A 23,204-nucleotide genomic window follows, 5' to 3' on the forward strand; every position below is an offset into this window, starting at 1 on the left:
AATGGTGTGTGTGTGTGCGTGCGTGCGTTCATTTCTTAATTCACTCTTAATTCATTATTTCAGGTCCTGGGGTTGGGGCTCTCGCCTCTCGGGGGTGGTGTTTATTTATTTTTTATTTATTGGAAGGATCCCCATTACCTATACCCATAGGCATGAGCTACTTTTAGTGGGGTCCACATTTAAAACATAACATGAAATAACATTTAACATATAACACATACTTAAATTACAAATATCAAACATTAAAATATATCATACATCATACAATTTTAAATTTGGCATAATATAAAACACTTTTATATCTAGTTGGGGTCCACATACATTTTTTTTTTTTACAAATAACATTTAACACACACCTACACACCCACCTCCAAGAGGAACAGGAACTCCAGAGCGACATGGACATTATCCTCTTGGCCACCAGAGGGCACTAGAGGACCCAGTGTGACCGACTATATTACCGTGGCTGCCACTCCGTTCATCTACATTCATGAATTCAATAAATACTTCAATTGAATTCAATCTGCTTGAATAGTGCTTTATTTGATCTCATATTTTGCCCTTATTTAAGCGGGTCAGTTGACTGAGAAGACAGCAACAACCAGGGGGAAAGCTGCATAGGTATAGGGCCAGTTTCACAGACAAGGCTTAAGCCTAATCCTAGATTGAAAAGCATCTTCAATGGAAATGTTACATTGAAAGTGTGTTTAGGCCTTGTCTGTGAAACCTGCCCCTAGTGTCCTCAGGTAAGATTTCACTATCTAGGATCAGAACTTCTAGAAGAGTAGAAGATACCCTAGAAGTGTGGTGGGGACCGGGCTGGACAGCCTAGAGGTGGTGGCAGAACAGAGGATGGGGAAAAAACTGGCGGCCATGCTGGCCAATCCCTCCCACCCGATGTACTGCGAGCTGGCGGGGATGAGGAGCAAGTTCAGCCACAGATTTGTTCTCCCCCGTCAAAGTACAAAAAGATTTGGACAGTCCTTTGTTCCAGCTGCACTCCGACTCTACAACGAGGCCCTGCAGGGTGGGGGAGACCTGGAGCTGGAACTTTGGAACTTGGAACTTTTTACTTATTGAGCCTGCACTGTTTTATGTATTTTATTGAATGTTTTCTGTCTGCCCTAACTGAGCTGTTTGAAAACAAAATTTCCCCATTGGGGACAATAAAGGTTTTCAATCAATCAATCAATCAAACCCCAGACACAGAAATGTGATGGAAATGTCCTTCTGTATCTAACACACAGCACACCCAGATGTAATGGATTGTGTAAAAAGTGATGGAACACAGGCCTAAAGCCTCTGGCCCAAGCATAAATTACTTTTACTTATTACTTTTTGTGATGATGAATAGATGATTCACTGACTTGGACAATTGTTGTAAGTTGTTTGGATATAGGCGTCTGCTAAATGCCAAAAATGTAAACAGAAAATAAGAGACACACGAAACTCATCCACAGAGCACTGTTTAATCAAAGGCTTTTCTTTACAAAAGATGGCAGTACTCTGCAACAATGTATATTGGATTTCTGGACTTCATAAAATATCTTACACTGAATTGTAATCAAAACATTGGCAAAATGAATTCTAACATCCATCATATGTATTTGTGTGACTGAATCCACTCACATGGACAGTCTTAGAAACATAATGTTAGACTATTTATAACGGTATCATGTCACAGACAATTCTGGGATTCATCAGGAAAGTTTTTTTTTTTACCTGAACTTTTTCATAGTGACCCATATTGGTCTGTGTGACAGCGGTGACTCATGAGTCAGAATAACAACCAGTTACATCCAGTATCAACCCGACCAGTGGACAATGCTGGACAGAGATGTAAAACAACTGGGCAATGACCTTCACGATTCTTTTGAGACAAGAGCATATCCAAAGTTAAATAAAAGTCATCCATCCATCGTTATTCATCCTAGATCAGTACACAACAACAAAATAAAACATATTGATAGCAGAGCAGTATAAAAAAATGCAATGTCCATGTTCCATAGTTCTGGTCCGTCAGGGCAGAGCCCGGGCGGTGTCTTGGCCCATACAGCTCTCTGGAAGAACAGGAACCGGGCGAGGTGGATCCTACGGCCCCGCATTCATCATCTACTTCCTGTAAAGAGACAAGAAGAAGTAAATCAACAACATGAAAGACAAAGGAACACAGTTGGTACATTTACAGTTTAACCATTTAGCAGACGCCTTTATCCAAAGCAGCGTACAATTAGAGATTACAGGGACATACTCCCTGGAGTAATTTATAGCCAAACTCAAGGACACACTAGTGGTGGTGTTCTCAGGTGGGATTTGAAATCATAACCTTCTGATCACCAGTTGGTGACATGCAAGGTTGCTACCCTATCAAAGGATATCAGTGGAGGCTGGTGGAGGTAGAAATTGGGACATTGTATAGAACGGACCTACCCTACCAAAACCCCTCAGTGGAGACAGAAATCAGAGAAGAGGCTCATTGTAATGCATGGAACGGAATGAGGAATAGTATCACATGTTTGATACCAATCCGCATTCCGTTTATTACAAGGACCTCCACCCTCTTCCACAGAAGGCACAGTGTGTAGAAACCCTGGTTCACCGCATATCAATAAGCTCATTGGGAGTAGCAGTGTGTTTATCGTTTCATGTGAGGCTGCTTCACAAATTGTAGTGAAAGGGAAACGTCTGTGTAACAATCTGTGTAACAATCTGTGTAACAATCACTCAGAATCTTCTAGGATTCAGTCACTCACCTCGGAATCCACGGCCGCCACCCCGGCTTCCTCCCCGGAATCCTCCTCCTCCTCGTCCACCCCTGAACCCACCATCACCACCACCGCCACGACCAAATCCACCACCCCTACCGCCCCGGAAACCACCTGGAGATGAACTTTTTTTTTTTTTTTTTTTTAAACCTGTTAAAAGTTCTCAGTTGTTGTTCTGCTCCTGACTCTCAATGTTTTGTTTCGCTGAACTGTGGTGTACTTATACATTGTAAGAAAACATATGGCCCCGCGGTGGTGTAGCGGTCTACGCACTGGCCGCTAGTGCATGCTGCCCACCGGGGCCGGGGTTCGTATCCCGGCTCGCCAGATCCAGATATGGCCGAGGCACACGGGAAGCGGCATATTGGCCGGCCGCTTCCGAGGGGGGTATAGGAGTATTTCTGGACTAGGATCCGTCGCGCAACACCGCCCCCTGGGTGCCGGAATAACGGTACTGGGCTCGAGGAGCCAGTCAGCCTAGTCTGCCTGGCGCCCTCCTCTGGGACTGCCGGCCACGGGGTCGTGCGGCGGATCCTATGCAATAGGCAGGGGATAATTGGATGCTAAGTTGGGTTAAATTGGCTACCAAATTGGGTGAAAAAGGGATAAAATCTGAAAAAAAACAAAAAAACAAAAAAAACATATGAATAATTAGAGAATGTTATAGAAAACTGTTTCAAAGACTTCCAACACGCAACAAGAAATACAACCCCTAGAAACTTATCCCCACGTCCGCCGCCTCCTCTTCCTCCACCTCTCCCCCCTCGGCCTCCCCTCGGGGGGCCCTTCTCGCCCGGCGGTCTGGGCAGGAACCTCTGGAGAGGCAGCAGCTTCATCGGGTTGATGTAGAACTATGGGACAGAGTAAAACGTTAGTTGGACAGCTTTAGAAATGTTATATTCAAATGTTAAGACAGGGTTCGATTGATAGTGGGTGGGAAGTCGCAGTGGGCCACACAAGCTTACCTTCTGTGGTTTCTTGAACGAAGATTTCTTCATATTGTCAGAGAGTTTGACAGAGAAATACTATTGGGCTTTGGGTTAAGGAGCAAATCAGTCACAACACCATCGAAACAATTTCGCGAAGGCAACATCACCTTGTGGTAAGGTAAAAATAAAGTTGCTAAAACACAAAAAAAATCATCAAATGAGAAGAATTGAAAGGATACAAATTCGCGCAGTTGGCCGAAGATTTCATCCACCTTCCCAGTCAGTCAGGACAGAGCAAAAACCACGGAGCAACAACATGTGTGTTTTGTACATGTTGGCCTGTGTGTGTGTATCAGGGGACATATGTTTTGTACATGTAGGCCTGTGTGTGTGTATCAGGGGACATATGTTTTGTATACATACATGTAGGCCTGTGTGTGTATATCAGGGGACATATGTTTTGTATATATACATGTAGGCCTGTGTGTGTGTCAGGGGAGGCTCATTGTAATGCATGGAATGAGAAACAATTCCTTATTTCATTCATTTCAGTGAGCCTGTCCCCCTCCATGGGTGTGTGCGTGGTTTTAAAGAGTACACACACACCAAGGACGTGTCGTCCATATAAGCATAGTAAGCAGTGCTTACCCAACGAAAAAAAAAAAAAGGACAGTGAAAATATTAAAATAAAAGTGCATGTAACCGTTTGTTTGTTTTCATTAAAAGAGTCGTATTTTAGGTCCCAGGGCAGCAGGAGTCATTCATTTTGGCGCCACCTGCAGGAGTAAGCACTCACTATTCTGCTTGCTTGCATTGCGTTGCATTATAAGCACTTCTCTCTCTGCTTTCCCTTGCGTACATTCGAATGCGTGAAAATGTATTTTGATTTTTTCCGATGCCTCAGCCCGCTGTTTAATGTAGCCAGGGTAAGCATGCTTACCAGCCAATCAGTAGTTCGTTCATTCCGATAAGAGCTACTGATTGGCTCTTATCACTTTCAAGTTCACTTAACATTTCACCTTACTTTCTCTCGCCCGGCAGAATAGCTTATGCCAGCTAGCTCAAACGATCTAAATAATAATAATCAATAAGGATAACTTGCTTGATTTTGTGAATATGGACATTACTTTCAGCGACCTAAAGGGATTTCGTAGACTGGACTGGACTGGAAAAACACAACTACTGGCTAAAGGCCGCCCGAAACCACCGCTCACCGATCTTCACACCCAGAAAGGGAGAGTCGCTAGGGGTTACAGCAAGCCTGGTATGAGCGGTTTATATGATTTATATGATTCGCGAGGCTGGTGGCGATTTGTGCTTGTTTATATGGTTTGAGTACTGCTGTGCTGCTGGTTATGGCTCCTTATTTAAGACTTCCTCTGCTTTTTCTTTTGAATGTAGGCCTGTGCCGTTGTGTTTGGAGAGAGAGCTGCTTAATCAATCGCTGAGATAGGTCTAATGTTGCTGTCCGTGCCAGTGGTTCTGGACCAAAAGTGTTTGAGAGAGATAGAGAGGGAGGGTTTGTGATGTGATGTCAAGTGCCTGTGTGACAAAAGTGTGAAAAGAAAGTGTGTTGTGAGTTTACTATGGAGGATGGAAACGGTGTGTGTCTGTGTTGTGCGTGTGTGCGTTTGCGATGTTGAAACTGGACTTATAGATTTCAGCAGGTTGGCTACTTGAAAAGATCTTGGTTCAAAAAAGATTGAACAATGAGCACTCCTGATATAGTCGAAACTGGCAACAGTTTTTTTGTTTTTGGTAATCTGATCACAAAGTGACCCTACAGTTTATTAGCGGGTTCTATGGCATCAAAATTGCATTTCCTTGAAACTGCGTTCACTGATAGCGTGTATGTGTAATTATGTGTATTTCTATATCTTATGCTTACCCAATCTAAAAGCTCACGGCACGTGCCTGAAGTGGGTATACGGCGTAGTCCTGCGTATCACGTAGACTACACCACTGCTGAAGACCGAAAAAGGGCTCTGTACTCCGCATCACCAAACCCGGAGTCATGTATTGAGTACTGTAGTTGTGCTTTCTGATAGACCAACATGTCACTGGCAAGAACATCTTTCTTTGCAGGGTTGGAATGTCACATTCAACTTTACGTATATATTGGTCTTCTTGGGCCATGAGTAAACCATCTAAGTAACAGCTTTGAACAAAAACATTTGATGTATTAACAGTGTCTACCCTCCAGTTCTGGATACTTCAATCTCTCAATTATGTGTATTCAACTGAAAATAATTAGGACTAAGAGAAGGTATGCACTATGTACCGGTCAGAAGCCTATGGGACTTCTTGCTTGTCAGTTGACCTGCTGCAACAGTTACAGAGTTGCATGGTTACATGCATGTCCCCCTCAACCTTAGGGGAACTTCATGTGTTAATGAAGGTTGATATTAAAAGTAATATTTAAAATGCATAAAATGCATTTAGTACACATAAATATGCTAGTGAATATTATAATTCATTATAATATACATTCTTACTATTTGACAGTTGCTTTGAATATGACTAAATTAATTAAGAGGGGTCAATTTAACATATTTCAAGTATACTTAATATGCTTAAAACCCACATTGTTTACAACTTTAGTACAATTTAAGATGGGTCATGTTAATACTAATTAATAGTCTTTTTGATATTTAAACTCAAGTGTACTATAAATACAATAGTTAAGTTTACTTTAAGTGTATATAATAATATATAATAATAATATATATATAAATATAAATAATTTGGATGTGTTTCAAATGAGCCTACAAATGATGCCTGTTTTTCCTTTACAAATAATAACTGAGTGTGTTGAGCTCACCTGCAGCATCATGGACCAGCAGAGCCACAGCCACTAGTCCCCACAAACCCATATCTCTCCTTGTCCAGGTCCAACCAACCAGGCAGGATATCTGACACTGTCATGGTCCCTGACTGGGGTGTAGCTTTAGTCAAACGGTTGAAAGTAGTTCTGCTACATCAGCAGAGATTAAGATAATCTTCCCTCCCTTTTTCACTTCCTGTACTTTTTTGATTTGTATTTAGTTTGTTTTCTTGATTTCAACTCAAATGCAATGGCTACAGCAAACACGCAGTGTATAGGGAGAGGTACAGTATGTGTAAAGTAACAAAAGACAACGTTGTTTGTTTTGAGCCTGGTGTCTGTCTGTAATATTGGGGCATATGATATGTAAGTGAAGGTATTACTCAATTTCAAATTGCCACATAAACACTCAAAAACATGACACATACAAGGGTTAATGCTCGCACAGTTTATTAAATGTTTGGTAGCGCATAGTCATGGTCAAGAAGCAATAAGTAGCTCACAACCAATACCAATAGAATCAACAAGACAATCCAGCTCAGACTTTGTTCAATGCTGAAATGATGAACACAAAAGTCACATAGATATCTTATATCAGGGTTTTGGCTTGACTTTAAGATGAGAGATGCTCAAGAAAGGATAGCAAAACTTGATAGATAAACCAATGGAATACAAGAAGCTTGTATCATGCAGGCATAGCTTAAAGGCAGCCTAGGCATTAGATGAGCCTTCGGTGTCAGATTGAATAATCTCTTGGATGAAGTCCATATAGCGAATCACGCGGGTGTAGATTCCAGGGTAGCCCTCTTGGGCACAACCATTCCCGAAACTTACGATTCCTGCCTGGACAAATCTCCCAGCAGAGAAGCACACCATCGGCCCACCTGAGTCCCCCTGTGAAGTACACAAACCACACACACACACACACACACACACACACACACACACACACACACACACACACACACAAATGCATGCATCATACTTGAGAGTTGACATGATACTGTATCCCAGACAGAAAACAGATTTGTTTATATTTGTTAAAATATATATTTTATATATGTGTGTGTGTGTGTGTGTGTGTGTGTGTGTGTGTGTGTGTGTGTGTGATGTTGTTGATCAATCCAGATGATTTCAATCCAAATGCATATCTCAGTTTTGTCAGAAAAATACAATTCCATGTTATTTTGCAAGAATTATCCAGTAAAATACACACACAGAGCCTCAGAAGACGTCATTGTTACACTGGGTTGGGAGTTTCATTAACTTCCACTATATAATTTCACTCAAAAGTCATTTTCAGTATACAGTATATCAGTCTACCATAAGTATTGTATGGTCCCAAAGAATCATTATGTGCATAGCCTTATCGATATTATAATGACAGGCTATTGACACAATAGCTGATGCTTTTAACCAGAGCAACCTACATTGCAGTGAATACATACAAAATATTCAGTTCATATATGGTCCCAGCAGGAGTCGAACCCACAACCTAAGCGTCGTTAGCACCATGCTCTATCAACTGAGCCACAGAGGACCACTATTAATTGAGATAATAATAATATCCATTATTATCTATTTTTTCCAGAGAGGAGCTATAAACTTGTCATGTGGCTTGTATGCAAAAAAAGTTATTACATTTTGGGACCATATCAACGGAGGATTGATGAGATATATACTTTTTGGAATAACATATTCTTATTTAATTATTTAAATTGTCCTGCGGCCAACCATGCACATTTCATAGGCCAAATACTCCCAGTGTTAAAAAATAGCTGAATACTCAGTCTCTTTGTTCGAGATTTAAACAGTCAACTGTATACATGTAGGTGATTTGTCCAGGAAATCTGGTCACCCTAGGCTTAACACTACAACAGCTGTTTCTATTTTACCTACTAGTAGAGCCGCCTTAGCAGTCAAATAGACCCCCTTTTTAGAATGTAAATCTGCTATTTACACAGAGATCACTAGAGGGAGCTTCTTTTTTTTGCCTGCCTCCTACACAGAAAAACTGCAAAACAGCTTTATACTATCTTATCCTGAAGTGATTTTGAAAATGTAAGGACACTGGGTGGTAGAACGCACATATCTAGGAAAAGTCATGAAAGGAGGGTCCTGAAATTTGATCGAGTGCAAAGATAGAATTTTGTTTTTTACTCACAGGGGTCACCGTGACCCCTCACGGCTCTTCTAGTGTTGGGTTAGGGTTTATGATTCAGGGACTTCAAATATTTGGTTACAATCGGGAGAGGTGAAGTGAAGACATACCTGGCAAGAGTCCTTCCCTCCTTCCATGTAGCCTGCACAAATCATACCAGCAGTGATTTCGGGATAAGCTTTTTTACAAAACCTACGAAGAATGATGGACAGCTGCACCTCCTGGAGGGTCATATTTCCCTCCAATCTCACTATAGAGAGAGATAGATACAGAGAGAAGGAGAGGATGGGGGGGTGTAGAGAGAGATAGATACAGAGAGAAGGAGAGGATGGGGGGTGTAGAGAGAGATAGATACAGAGAGAAGGAGAGGATGGGGGGGTGTAGAGAGAGATAGATACAGAGAGAAGGAGAGGATGGGGGGTGTAGAGAGAGATAGATACAGAGAGAAGGAGAGGATGGGGGGTGTAGAGAGAGATAGATACAGAGAGAAGGAGAGGATGGGGGGTGTAGAGAGAGATAGATACAGAGAGAAGGAGAGGATGGGGGGTGTAGAGAGAGTTGCATACAGAGAGAAGGAGAGGATGGGGGGTGTAGAGAGAGATAGATACAGAGAGAAGGAGAGGATGGGGGGTGTAGAGAGAGTTGCATACAGAGAGAAGGAGAGGATGGGGGGTGTAGAGAGAGATAGATACAGAGAGAAGGAGAGGATGGGGGGTGTAGAGAGAGTTGCATACAGAGAGAAGGAGAGGATGGGGGGTGTAGAGAGAGATAGATACAGAGAGAAGGAGAGGATGGGGGGGGTGTAGAGAGAGATAGATACAGAGAGAAGGAGAGGATGGGGGGTGTAGAGAGAGATAGATACAGAGAGAAGGAGAGGATGGGGGGTGTAGAGAGAGATAGATACAGAGAGAAGGAGAGGATGGGGGGGTGTAGAGAGAGATAGATACAGAGAGAAGGAGAGGATGGGGGGTGTAGAGAGAGATAGATACAGAGAGAAGGAGAGGATGGGGGTGTAGAGAGAGATAGATACAGAGAGAAGGAGAGGATGGGGGGTGTAGAGAGAGATAGATACAGAGAGAAGGAGAGGATGGGGGGTGTAGAGAGAGTTGCATACAGAGTCGAGTGAGGGGGAAGAAAGAGGTTGAGAGAAAGAGAGAGAAAGAGACATGAAGTAACAACATCTAAAGACAGAGGAATAATAGTCAGAATGAGAAACAAGACAGTCAATCGAGACATGTGACATATGGGTTGGGCTCAATTTGATATCAACTGAATCAATTCAGGAACACCTCATGTGGAACGTCAAATGCCTCATGAACTTAATTGAACTGTCTTAGTCCACGGGTACAACAATACAAACTTATTTTACTCCATAGTCTGTAAACAATGTAATTGTAAAGAAACACTGTGTAGCTTTAAAACATTATTCAATTAAATCATAATCATTTTTGATAACGTTTTTTTTTTAAAGTTTAAATCTTAGGGGATGGGGACTGACCATTTTACATCATTTCTTTTTATAGCTCAATTGTTTTTTGCTATTTCATTTTACTTCCTGAATTTAAACTCAATTGACCCCAGGCCTGATGGTTCACTATGTGTCTGGTTTGTCTATGTACTGTAGTGTGTGTACCGTGTGTGTTTGTGGGTTTGAATCTGTGCTGTCTAGGGCACTGGCACTTACAAGGTGTGTCTGAAATATGTGTGCTATTATCAAGGCCAGATCTTTCAGTGCACATAGTGGCACTTGACTTATTGTCATTATCATGGTCTAATTGCAGCACAGCGGTACTTTCACCTGGTACCACAGAGACACATGTCAGACATGCTGCATTTGGACTGGTCTCCGGTTGGCACTGACTTAAAATAGATAACCTAGACGTGTGTTTATTGGGGTGCGCTCAGTTTACCATACTCCCCGATGTTTCCCCAGCCAGTGACCCAGCACTCTGACTCAGGGCTGAAAGTGTCCCCCTCTTCTGGCAGGGGAACAAGGGATATCAAGGGTGACAAGGGGACACTCTCTATCAGCTGCACCAGGGCAATGTCGTTCAGGAGGTCCGTGTAGTTCGGGTGAAGGACGAACTGAGATATGGCGCGATAAAACTCAGACGGTCCTCGGAGGTCATGGGTGCCCAGGCGCACAAAGGAGAAGTGAGCTAGAGGTGGTCTAAGACACACACACACACAAACGTACACACACACACGTACACATGCACGCACACATACACATTGTCAGACTTACACACAATGCAATATCTAACATACTGTATCGAAACATACACACTCATACAGACTCACCCCTCAACGCAGTGTGCAGCGGTCAGCACCCACTTCTCAGTGACGAGGGAACCCCCACATGACCAGAAGTCAACGCCGTTGGTGAGGCTAAGGTGGGCCATCCACGGCCAGCGGCCCTCTGGAGCGTCCTCTCCCCCCACGATGTAGCTGCGAGCTCGGGGCTGGATAAACCCTGGGGAAGAGGAAGATGAACAGTACTTGGTGTATTGACTATAGATCAATACTCACATTAAAAAAATGTCATCCTCTTCCCCTAGATTTGTTGTTAATGTTTTGTCATATTATGCAAACATTTTTATTTTCATTTGTTATGTTACATACTTTTTTGTGAACCCTAATAATAATAATAATAATAATAATAACAATAATAACTTTGCTTTAGTCATTTGGGGTAATTAAATTAAAGGATGGGCATTACCCTTCACGTCTGCATATTGTGTCTATAAAATGACCAAAAAAGGCTGGCTTTTAAAAAAAATATTGTAACCACGATTGTAGGATGTTGCTGCTTAACCACAGTTGGCTGCGATAAGCAAATACTAATAAACGGAAATGTAGGTGAAATGATATCTATGAAAGTACTTTTAAACAGGTTTTCTTTACAAATAATAACTGAGTGTGTTGAGCTCACCTGCAGCATCATGGACCAGCAGAGCCACAGCCACTAGTCCCCACAAACCCATATCTCTCCTTGTCCAGGTCCAACCAACCAGGCAGGATATCTGACACTGTCATGGTCCCTGACTGGGGTGTAGCTTTATACTTGTCCAGATCACATCAACACACACTAGTGTCCATCTCTTATCATCTCTATACCATCTATCTACTGTACATATAATTTCATAACTGTACATATCCTATTTTGTATACATGTTCATGTCTTTGCACTATATCAAATTTTGCACTTCTGGTTGGATGCTAAACTGCATTTCGTTGTCTGGTACTCTACTGCTACTGCAATGACAATAAAGTTGAATCTAATGTAATATGTAATATATTAAATTGACCCCTCTTAATTCATACTTACATACTTACTTTCAATACACTGACAGTAGAATATTATCTTAGTCACTTATTTCTATACTGGGATCTCTTTATGGAACCATCTGCCTCTGCATATTCAGCAAAGCCAAAACAAAGCCATCTTTAAAACAAAAGTCATATTTATGGGGAGAACTAATGGCTCACCCTTAAGAAAGGGAGGGTGATTCCGATTTGTTTTGTTTCATTTTATGTTTCCATGTTGTGTGTTTTAATGTGTGTTTATTTATGCTGTGTTCTTATGTTGTCTCTATGCTGTTTTTATGCCGTTTTATGCTGTGTGATTTGTTTTATCTCATTTTATGTTTTTATGCTGTTTTATGCTGTGTGATGTTTTGTTTTATTTCATTTTATGTTTCCATCGAGGACCACTTGGAAATAAGTGTTTTAAATAATGCTTTCAAGTGCTATTCTCTGGACATTACTTAGTGTCATGATGCGTAAATAATCCTATGTAAATTCCTAATAAAAATCAAATCAAAAATCAATCAAATATTCAGAGCTACTGTAAAATAGTATGACATATATTAGAAGTTTGTTAATATGATTGTTGTTACAGTATGAATTACTGTTCTCTGTAAAAAAAAAACTAAAACAACAAATGTATGTTAACTATTTGTTAGAGGTTAAACAAACATTTTTAAAAAGTATGGGGTTTCAAATCCTTGAAATACATGTATACAATGTTGAAGTATACTGTAGTGCACATATACGGACATGACATTCAAGCATACTTTTTGTATACTTTTTAAAATTCTAGTATCCATTGTACATAGTGAAAGTATACTAAAATACAAATTCAATTACATGACAATCAAGTCTCTTTTGCTAGTATACTAAAGAACAATTTAAATGATTATATAGTATAGTATACTTTGAGTAAGGACACATATTGTAAGTACAAAGTCAGTACGAAGTACTTAAAGTCAGTGTACTTCATGTAAGTAAAGAACCATATGAATATATTTTATACTTTGTATACTTGTCCTTTTTTCACTTGGGCAAACACTTGTATACACACATTCACATGATATTATACACACATTCATAGGTATTATACACACATTCACATGTTATTATACACACATTCACATGCTATTATACACACATTCACATGATATTATACACACATTCACATGATATTATACACATATTCACATGTTATTATACACACATTCACATGATATTATACACACATTCACATGTTATTATACACACATTCACATGATATTATACACACATTCACATGATATTATACACATATTCACATGTTATTATACACACATTCACATGATATTATACACATATTCACATGATATTTTACACACATTCACATGATATTATACACACATTCACATGATATTATACACATATTCACATGTTATTATACACACATTCACATGATATTATACACATATTCACATGATATTATACACACATTCACATGATATTATACACACATTCACATGATATTATACACACATTCACATGGTATTATACACACATTCACATGATATTATACACATATTCACATGTTATTATACACACATTCACATGATATTATACACATATTCACATGATATTATACACACATTCACATGATATTATACACACATTCACATGATATTATACACATATTCACATGTTATTATACACACATTCACATGGTATTATACACATATTCACATGATATTATACACACATTCACATGTTATTATACACACATTCACATGATATTACACACACATTCACATGATATTATACACACATTAACATGATATTATACACACATTCACATTATATTATACACATATTCACATGGTATTATACACACATTCACATGATATTATACACATATTCACATGTTATTATACACACATTCACATGATATTATACACATATTCACATGTTATTATACACACATTCACATGATATTATACACACATTCACATGGTATTATACACATATTCACATGATATTATACACATATTCACATGTTATTATACACACATTCACATGATATTATACACACATTCACATGATATTATACACATATTCACATGTTATTATACACACATTCACATGATATTATACACACATTCACATGATATTATACACATATTCACATGTTATTATACACACATTCACATGACATTATACACACATTCACATGATATTATACACACATTCACATGTTATTATACACACATTCACATGATATTATACACAAATTCACATTATATTATACACACATTCACATGTTATTATACACATATTCACATGTTATTATACACACATTCACATGATATTATACACACATTCACATGGGATTCATCCTGCAATTCATTCATTGATGTCAATGGGTGATGACGCCAAAAGGTTCTTAGCAGTTCTTTATGGCACTGTCATGCCAAAACCTGGCACTGCCAAATCCTGGCAGGCCTAATCGTAGCGGAGCAAATTACGTGTGAAATTAGCATGCTAGCAGGTGTTTTCATATAAAATGTTATATATTATATAGCTGACTAGTGAGCCTGCATCAACCTTAATGCTATTCAAGTGCAAGAAGATTACATTTGTCTTCGCAGTTTAAGATACACACATTAATCTGCTGCGGTAGTAAACACAGCGCAGTAGAATGACGTCACAGTCGCCACCTAGTCTGGAACGCACGTCGAACGTTCGAACGATTAGCAAACGATTAGCAAGAGCGTTCGAAACTATTAGGCCTGCCAGGATTTGGCAGTGCCAGGTTTTGGCATGACAGCACCATGGTGTGTTTTGTTGGGGTGGTTGACTGATACACATTACTGTGAAGTGTGTTTTGTTAGGGTGGTTGACTGATACACATTACTGTGAAGTGTGTTTTGTTGGGTGGTTGTCTGATACACATTACTGTGAAGTGTGTTTTGTTGGGGTGGTTGACTGATACACATTACTGTGAAGTGTGTTTTGTTAGGTTGGTTGTCTGATACACATTACTGTGAAGTTTGTTTTGTTGGGGTGGTTGTCTGATACACATTACTGTGAAGTGTGTTTTGTTAGGTTGGTTGTCTGATACACATTACTGTGAAGTGTGTTTTGTTAGGTTGGTTGTCTGGTACACATTACTGTGAAGTGTGTTTTGTTGGGGTGGTTGACTGATACACATTACTGTGAAGTGTGTTTTGTTAGGTTGGTTGTCTGATACACATTACTGTGAAGTGTGTTTTGTTGGGGTGGTTGACTGATACACATTACTGTGAAGTGTGTTTTGTTGGGGAGGTTGTCTGGTACACATTACTGTGAAGTGTGTGCAAGTCTATCGGTAAGGCCCTCCACCTCTTATGATTAACTTGAAACAGTTATTATTATTATTATTATTATTATTATTGTTAATTAATAATAATAATAATTATTATTATTATTATTATTATTATTAGAAGTAGTAGTAGTATTACCATTATCATTATTATTATTATTATTATCATTATTTTAGATGTATGAACACATTTTCCTATTTGTAAAATGTCGTAACATTATGACTGTGCTGCTGTCTGGAACCTGGCCCTGTCTTGGAGTGCTCATGCACTGTACTGTCTTACCTCAAATCTGCACAACTGCAGATAAGGTAAGAGGTCATCTGATCAATAATCTGATTACAGGAGAGCAGGATGCTTATCTGGGTTACTTAGAATTTAGAAAGGATGCTTAGCTTCATTTATCTGATCTCTTTCCTCTAAAGATAACTTTTACGAGAACACGCCCAACAGCGGCAAGCCGGCAACAGAATTTAAAACATATACAGCCCTGTGGAAGCAATGATGGTATTTGTGTACTTGAAATTACAACACCTTTTATGCATAGAGCCGCTATTTTAGGATACCCCAAATTAACGGTGTCTAGTATTGATTCTAGGCTTTGCATTTGCCTTTGAAGTTTGATATTGGTGTCTGTCAACTTGAGGACCAAAGACAAGTCAATTAAAGTCAAGGAAGCCGTTACTAGGTTGAAAAATCTGGAAAAAACCCCCAACAACAATCAGAAACATAGCCAAAACCAACAGTTTAGGAAGATCATTAAAAAGAAAAAAAGCACTGGTGAGCTCAGCGGTCGCAAATGGGCTGGTAGTGCAAGGAAGACTTCCACAGTGGATGACGAAGAATGCTCACCATAATTAGGAAAAAAACAACAATGAATGAATGAATGAATGAATGAATGGTCTTTATTGTCATTAATTTAACTTTGACTGCCAGCCATGTTCAGAGCGGAGAGCTCCACACTGCCAGACTTTTGGGGCATTTTCGCTGAACTTTGAAGACCCACCAAATATTGACTTTTCGGACTACATAAACATTGAACATATCTACCAAAACTTTAGACTCTCTTCTTTCATCAGAAAAAGAAAGTTTGTTTCTAGCCTCTTTGAGTGTTTAGAAATCGGCCGTAGAACATAGGGTGGTTTCAGCAAAAACACCTGATTTTGACCAATAAACAGAGAAAACGAGCTTTTTCTGCAGAACTTTTTTTTTTTTTTTTTCTGCACTTTTTCTGTATCGTCCGACTCTGAACTGTTTGAAGAGTCGCGCGATGGCCGCGATGCTCCGCAATGCTCCGCGCCGCAATGCTCCGCGCCGCGTTTGGCACATACCCTGATCCGTTTCGCCATTACTACAACCCACAGCAAGCCACTTCCTTCTCCAGGCTTTTATCGAACTACTGCCCCCATCTGGGACCGAAATACATTACACCCAAGTCTGAAATTCACTCGCTAGGTGTAGAACATGTCAATAACGCGATCCCCGCGGAAAAAAAAAAAGAATCCCAAAGACGCCAAATGGCAGTCAACGTTACTATTCTATAAGACGCCAATTGGCTGGTTTACATAAATATAGGCTATGTACACTATCTACTATACTATACTATACAATAAAACACTGTGCTGTACTCTATGCTATGCTATAAATATCCTAACTGTTCCTATATCTGAACCTTATGTACACAAGGGTTGTCATATTGCACATAGTATTGTTGCACATTCATTTAAAGTGTCGCAGTTAGCAGGTTTGAAATGTTCACAGTTGTATTTCAATATTGCACTTATGTTTACAATCTAGTTGTTACGATGGGGTAATGTGTTTGGACCCAGGCGCAGAGTAGAACAGAGTAGACGGTAGCAGGAGTAAAATAATAACGGTACTCTTTATTTTGAGTAAACGGAACAAATAATAACCGCACAGTAAGCGAATAAACAAAAGGGGAGAAAACAAGTCTCCGATAAACGTTTTAAATAATAACAGGAACAAGGCAGAGCAATGTACTTACAATCGTCAACTATACTTATTTCCTAATCCGGCGAGGAACAATAAGGCTAAGAAGAATCGTATACATATAACAAACGCAACATGAAGTGAACAACCGACAACCAGAGGGGAAACAGAGGGATCTAAATAGCCATAGCCAAACAACACACACCAGGTACAAATCAGTTAATTAGGACAGACAAATGCATACATAAAACACCAGAGGGCGCCAAAGGGTCGCTCCACAATAAGGTCGCTTCCCCAACCCTTACAGTATCCCCCCCCGACGAACGGCACCTGCCGTTCACCTGGGTGCCTCAGGATGTAGTTGGCGGAAGTCTGTAATTAGTTTTGGGTCCAATATGTCCCTCTGAGGCACCCAGGACCGTTCCTCCGGCCCATACCCCTCCCAATCCACCAAAAACTGTAAGCCCCTACCCCTCCGCCGGCAATCCATAATCCTCCGTACTGTATAAACAGTCTGTCCATCAATGATGCGTGGCGGGGGAACAGGGGGGGGTGGTGGGGACATGGGGCAAGTGACGAAGGGTTTCAGTAGGGACACATGAAAGGTCGGGTGAACCCGCATGGAAGGTGGGAGTAGTAGTCTATACGCCACCGGGTTCACCCGCCGCACCACTTTGAACGGACCCACGAACCGGGGCGCTAGCTTCCTGGACTCGACCCGGAGGGGAAGGTCCCGGGTCGAGAGCCACACCTTCTGCCCCGGGCGAAAGATCGGGGCCGGGCGACGCCTGCGGTTGGCCTGAAGCTGGGACCGAGCCGACGCCCGCTGAAGCGCCGCCCTCACCCGCCTCCAGGTCCGGCGACAGCGACCGACGTGGGCTTGGACGGAGGGCACCTCCGCCTCCTCCTCCTGCTCAGGGAATAGGGGGGGTTGATAGCCATATTGGCACTGAAAGGGGGATAGGCCAGTGGATGAGCAGAGGAGGGTGTTGTGGGCGTATTCCGCCCACGCCAGTCGCCGACTCCACGTCGCCGGATTGCCGGAGACGTAGCACCTCAGCACGCCTTCCAGGTCCTGGTTGACACGCTCCGTCTTCCCATTGGACTGTGGATGGAAACCGGAGGACAGGCTGACGGAGGCGCAGAGGCTGGTCGCGAACGCCTTCCAGAACCTGGAAGCGAACTGAGGACCCCGATCTGACACCATGTCCTGCGGGAGACCATGCACCCGGAAGATGTGCTGCACCACCAGGTCGGCCGTCTCTCGGGCCGAGGGGAGTTTGAGGAGGGGGATGAAGTGGGCCGCCTTGGAGAAACGGTCCACTACCACCAAGATGGTAGTGAACCCGTCAGAGGGAGGGAGACCTGAAATAAAGTCAAGGGAGATGTGGGACCAGGGGCGTTTGGGGATGGGGAGGGGTCGGAGTAGCCCCGCTGAAGGCTGGCGAGATGTCTTGCTGCGCGCACACACAGGACAGGCTGCCACAAAGGCGCGCGTATCCCTCTCCGCTGTGGGCCACCAGAACCTCCTGCGAATAAAGTCCAGGGTCCTGGCAGCCCCGGGGTGGCTAGTGAGAGGCGACGCATGCGCCCATTGCAGCAGCCGTGAGCGCGCAGTCTTGGGAACATACAGCCTCCCCGGGGGTCCTCCCCCCGGATCCGGCTCCCGCCTGAGCGCCGCTCTCACCACTTTAGCGATCCCCCACGACACAGGGGCAACAATAAGGGTCTCCGGAACAATGGGGTGGGGTTTTTCCTCCCGGTCCGCCGGATCGAACTGCCGGGAGAGGGCGTCCGGCTTGACGTTTTTGGACCCCGGCCTAAAGGAGATGGAAAATTGGAAGCGTGTAAAAAACAGCGCCCACCTGGCTTGACGCGAATTGAGGCGCTTAGCCCCCTGGATGTAGGCCAGGTTCTTGTGGTCCGTCCACACCACAAACGGCTGTGCGGCCCCCTCCAGCCACTGCCTCCACTCCTCCAAAGCCAATTTAATGGCCAGCAGCTCCCGGTTTCCTACGTCATAATTACACTCGGCCGGGGACAGCCGACGTGAGAAAAAAGCGCAGGGATGTACCTTCCCATCCTTCCTGCACCTCTGGGAGAGCACCGCCCCCACCGCGAGATCTGAGGCGTCCACCTCCACCAGGAATGGTACTTCCGAGTCCGGATGGGCTAGGACCGGAGCAGAGGTGAACCGTTGCTTGAGGTCCACGAAGGCGGCCTCCGCCTCCGAGGACCAGGCGAACGTACGGAGGGTAGACCTGGTGAGGGCAGTTAAAGGGGCAGCTAGGGCACTAAAATTGCGGATAAAGCGTCTATAAAAATTAGCAAACCCTAGGAACCGCTGTAACTGTTTCAAAGAGGAGGGGCGGGGCCAGTCTAACACCGCACTAACCTTGGCAGGGTCCATGCTTAAATCCCCCCGTGTTATAATGAACCCCAGGAATGACACTGTGTCGGCGTGAAAGACACATTTCTCTGCCTTGACAAATAACTGGTGGTGGAGGAGGCGCTGGAGGACTTGACGGACATGACGTTGATGTTGAGTAATGTCTTTGGAAAAAATGAGGATATCGTCAAGGTACACAAAAACCGAATGACCAATCAAATCCCGCAGTACGTCGTTGACTAGTGCTTGAAATACTGCGGGTGCATTAGCGAGACCAAAGGGCATGACTAAATACTCATAATGTCCGTTAGGCGTGTTAAAAGCCGTCTTCCACTCGTCCCCCTCCCTCATCCTCACCAGGTTGTATGCATTGCGTAAATCCAGTTTGGTAAACACCCTTGCTCCTTGCAGTGACTCAAAGGCGGTATCCATGAGGGGCAGGGGATAGCGATTCTTTATGGAAATGTCATTTAGACCGCGGTAATCGATGCAGGGACGCTGTCCCCCGTCTTTCTTTGCCACAAAGAAGAAGCCTGCGCCAGCGGGCGAGGTGGAAGGACGGATATGACCCGCGGCCAGTGCTTCCTCTATGTATTTATTCATGGAGAGATTCTCCGGGCGAGAGAGGGAAAACAGGCGTCCCCGCGGCGGCACAGTACCCGGCAGCAGATTGATGGCACAGTCATAGTAGTAAGGGAAACATATGAAAATCTGCGAAGTAAATCGTTACCAAAAATGTTCTTCACCAATGTGTTTCTAAAGGTGTGTAATAACATGTACTAAAAGGTTGAAATTCAACTCCTGTGGGAAACCTCATAAAAAACTGCTCAAAGTTGGGGTACCGATAACCGATTTTCGAAAATTCGAAAATGCTTAAATTGGACTTGAGTAACTTTTGAGGGGTCAAACTAGGCATTTTTCATGATTCTGAGTTGATTGCAAGCATTTATTTGTCACCAAGACCACTTCCTGGTAGAGAAACTGCCACGCCCTTTTTTTTAGAGAGACACTCTGCTGGGCAGTAACTTACCTGTTATGGAGGCCTTCACTCTCACCTCCCATTGTGGAAGAGATGTACCAACCAGACTACCAGCTAGGTGTTCAGCTACTCACACAGCCCAGCAGAGAGTCACTATCATGGGCATGGTTAAAGACCCATAGGCCCTGTGCTGGAGGTCACATGAGTTGACCTTTAGGCCTTTGAGCTACTCACACACAGCCCAGCAGAGAGACACTCTGCTGGGCACTGATGCAGAGTCATAGGCCTCACTGCATGTGGAACGATAGAACCAGGCTTGTTCACATACACACACAGCCCAGCAGAGAGTCACTCTGCTGGGCATTGACCTACCTGTAATGGAGGCCTAAAAAAAAAAGGGAGGTGAGAGTGAAGCTGAATAGCTTCACTCTCATGTACCAACATGAGATGTACCAAGGACTACCAGAGGTGTTCAGCTAGACACACAGCCCAGAGACAACACACCTTCCATGGGTGCTGTGACTAGGCCTGTGGCCCTATGCTGGAGGTCACATGAGCTCCAGGGCCTCAGGTCCTGCACTACCAGGCTGAGTAGGAGAGCCCTCACTGGGCCTAGCTGTCTACCAGTCACCCCTCTTCTGGTGCTCTGACCTCCAGGGCCTATGTCATACACTATCAGTCCGATTAGGAGTAACCTCACTGGGCCTAGCTGTCTACCAGTCACCCCTCTTCTGGAGCTCTGACCTCCAGGACCTATGTGATACACTGCCAGTCCGATTAGGAGAGCCCTCACTGGGCCTAGCTGTGTACCAGTCACCCCTCTTCTGGAGCTCTGACCTCCAGGTACTATGTGATACACTGCCAGTCCGATTAGGAGAGCCCTCACTGGGCCTAGCTGTCTACCAGTCACCCCTCTTCTGGAGGTCTGACCTCCAGGTACTATGTGATACACTGCCAGTCCGATTAGGAGTGACCTCACTGGGCCTAGCTGTCTACCAGTCACCCCTCTTCTGGAGCTCTGACATCCAGGCTCTATGTGATACACTGCCAGTCTGATTAGGAGAGCCCTCACTGGGCCTAGCTGTCTACCAGTCACCCCTCTTCTGGAGCTCTGACCTCCAGGCTATATGTGATACACTGCCAGTCCGATTAGGAGTGACCTCACTGGGCCTAGCTGTCTACCAGTCACCCCTCTTCTGGAGCTCTGACCTCCAGGCTATATGTGAGACACTGCCAGTCCGATTAGGAGTGACCTCACTGGGCCTAGATGTCTACCAGTCACCCCTCTTCTGGAGCTCTGACATCCAGGCTCTATGTGATACACTGCCAGTCCGATTAGGAGAACCCTCACTGGGCCTAGCTGTCTACCAGTCACCCCTCTTCTGGAGCTCTGACCTCCAGGCTATATGTGATACACTGCCAGTCCGATTAGGAGTGACCTCACTGGGCCTAGATGTCTACCAGTCACCCCTCTTCTGGAGCTCTGACATCCAGGCTCTATGTGATACACTGCCAGTCCGATTAGGAGAGCCCTCACTGGGCCTAGCTGTCTACCAGTCACCCCTCTTCTGGAGCTCTGACCTCCAGGGGCTAACTGCTACTATGCCAGTCCGATTAGGAGTAACCTCACTGGGCCTAGATGTCTACCAGTCACCCCTCTTCTGGAGCTCTGACCTCCAGGGGCTAACTGCTACTCTGCCAGTCCGATTAGGAGTAACCTCACTGGGCCTAGATGTCTACCAGTCACCCCTCTTCTGGAGCTCTGACCTCCAGGGGCTAACTGCTACTCTGCCAGTCCGATTAGGAGTAACCTCACTGGGCCTAGATGTCTACCAGTCACCCCTCTTCTGGAGCTCTGACCTCCAGAGCCTATGTGATACACTGCCAGTCCGATTAGGAGTGACCTCACTGGGCCTAGCTGTCTACCATTCAACCCTCCTCTGGAGCTCTGACCTCCAGAGCCTATGTGATACACTGCCAGTCCGATTAGGAGTGACCTCACTGGGCCTAGCTGTCTACCATTCAACCCTCCTCTGGAGCTCTGACCTCCAGAGCCTATGTGATACACTGCCAGTCCGATTAGGAGTGACCTCACTGGGCCTAGCTGTCTACCATTCAACCCTCCTCTGGAGCTCTGACCTCCAGGGCCTATGACCTACCCTATAGTGCCCGGTCTAAGTGCCTCATCATGTGACTCCTTTCCTCCATAACACCCCCTGGTTCCTCCACACCCTACCACGTGCACCAGGCGGTCCCGGGCCCCCACACTTAAGCACCCCCCCACTGATAAGGACAGCCATCCGCGACTTCCAGAAGAATGCATCCCTGGTATCCTAAAAAACGTTTTTAGTTACTAGTAGTACTGGCAGGACCAGTACTACAACACATGTCCTACAACACTAGGCCCAGTCTCAGAGCCTCTTACTCAGCCACTCTACCTACCAGCCTCCCTGCCCTGGAGCTTAGACTCTAGTGTCCACAGACTAAGTCCCATTAAGTACCAGGCCTAGTAATACTTCCAGTACTTAAATTTCATGAAAAATGCCTAGTTTGACCCCTCAAAAGT

The 23,204-nt window shown here is 43.6% G+C and overlaps 1 protein-coding gene across 1 annotated transcript; it reads right to left on the reverse strand.

The window, feature by feature from the left end:
- Positions 1 to 1,914: 1,914 nt before the first annotated feature.
- LOC308153767 (uncharacterized protein) lies at positions 1,915 to 8,912 on the reverse strand (the record flags this gene model as incomplete). Its single annotated transcript, XM_080526959.1, has 6 exons — positions 1,915 to 2,119; positions 2,754 to 2,879; positions 3,496 to 3,616; positions 3,731 to 3,790; positions 3,934 to 3,966; positions 8,790 to 8,912. The coding sequence occupies 6 exons, from the start codon at positions 8,910 to 8,912 to the stop codon at positions 2,109 to 2,111; spliced, it is 474 nt and encodes a 157-aa protein (XP_080383085.1). The 3' UTR covers positions 1,915 to 2,108.
- Between the last annotated feature and the right edge of the window lie 14,292 nt (positions 8,913 to 23,204).

This window comes from Nansenia antarctica (assembly GCF_963989245.1).
Source record: "Nansenia antarctica genome assembly, chromosome: 3".
NCBI lineage: Eukaryota > Metazoa > Chordata > Actinopteri > Argentiniformes > Microstomatidae > Nansenia > Nansenia antarctica.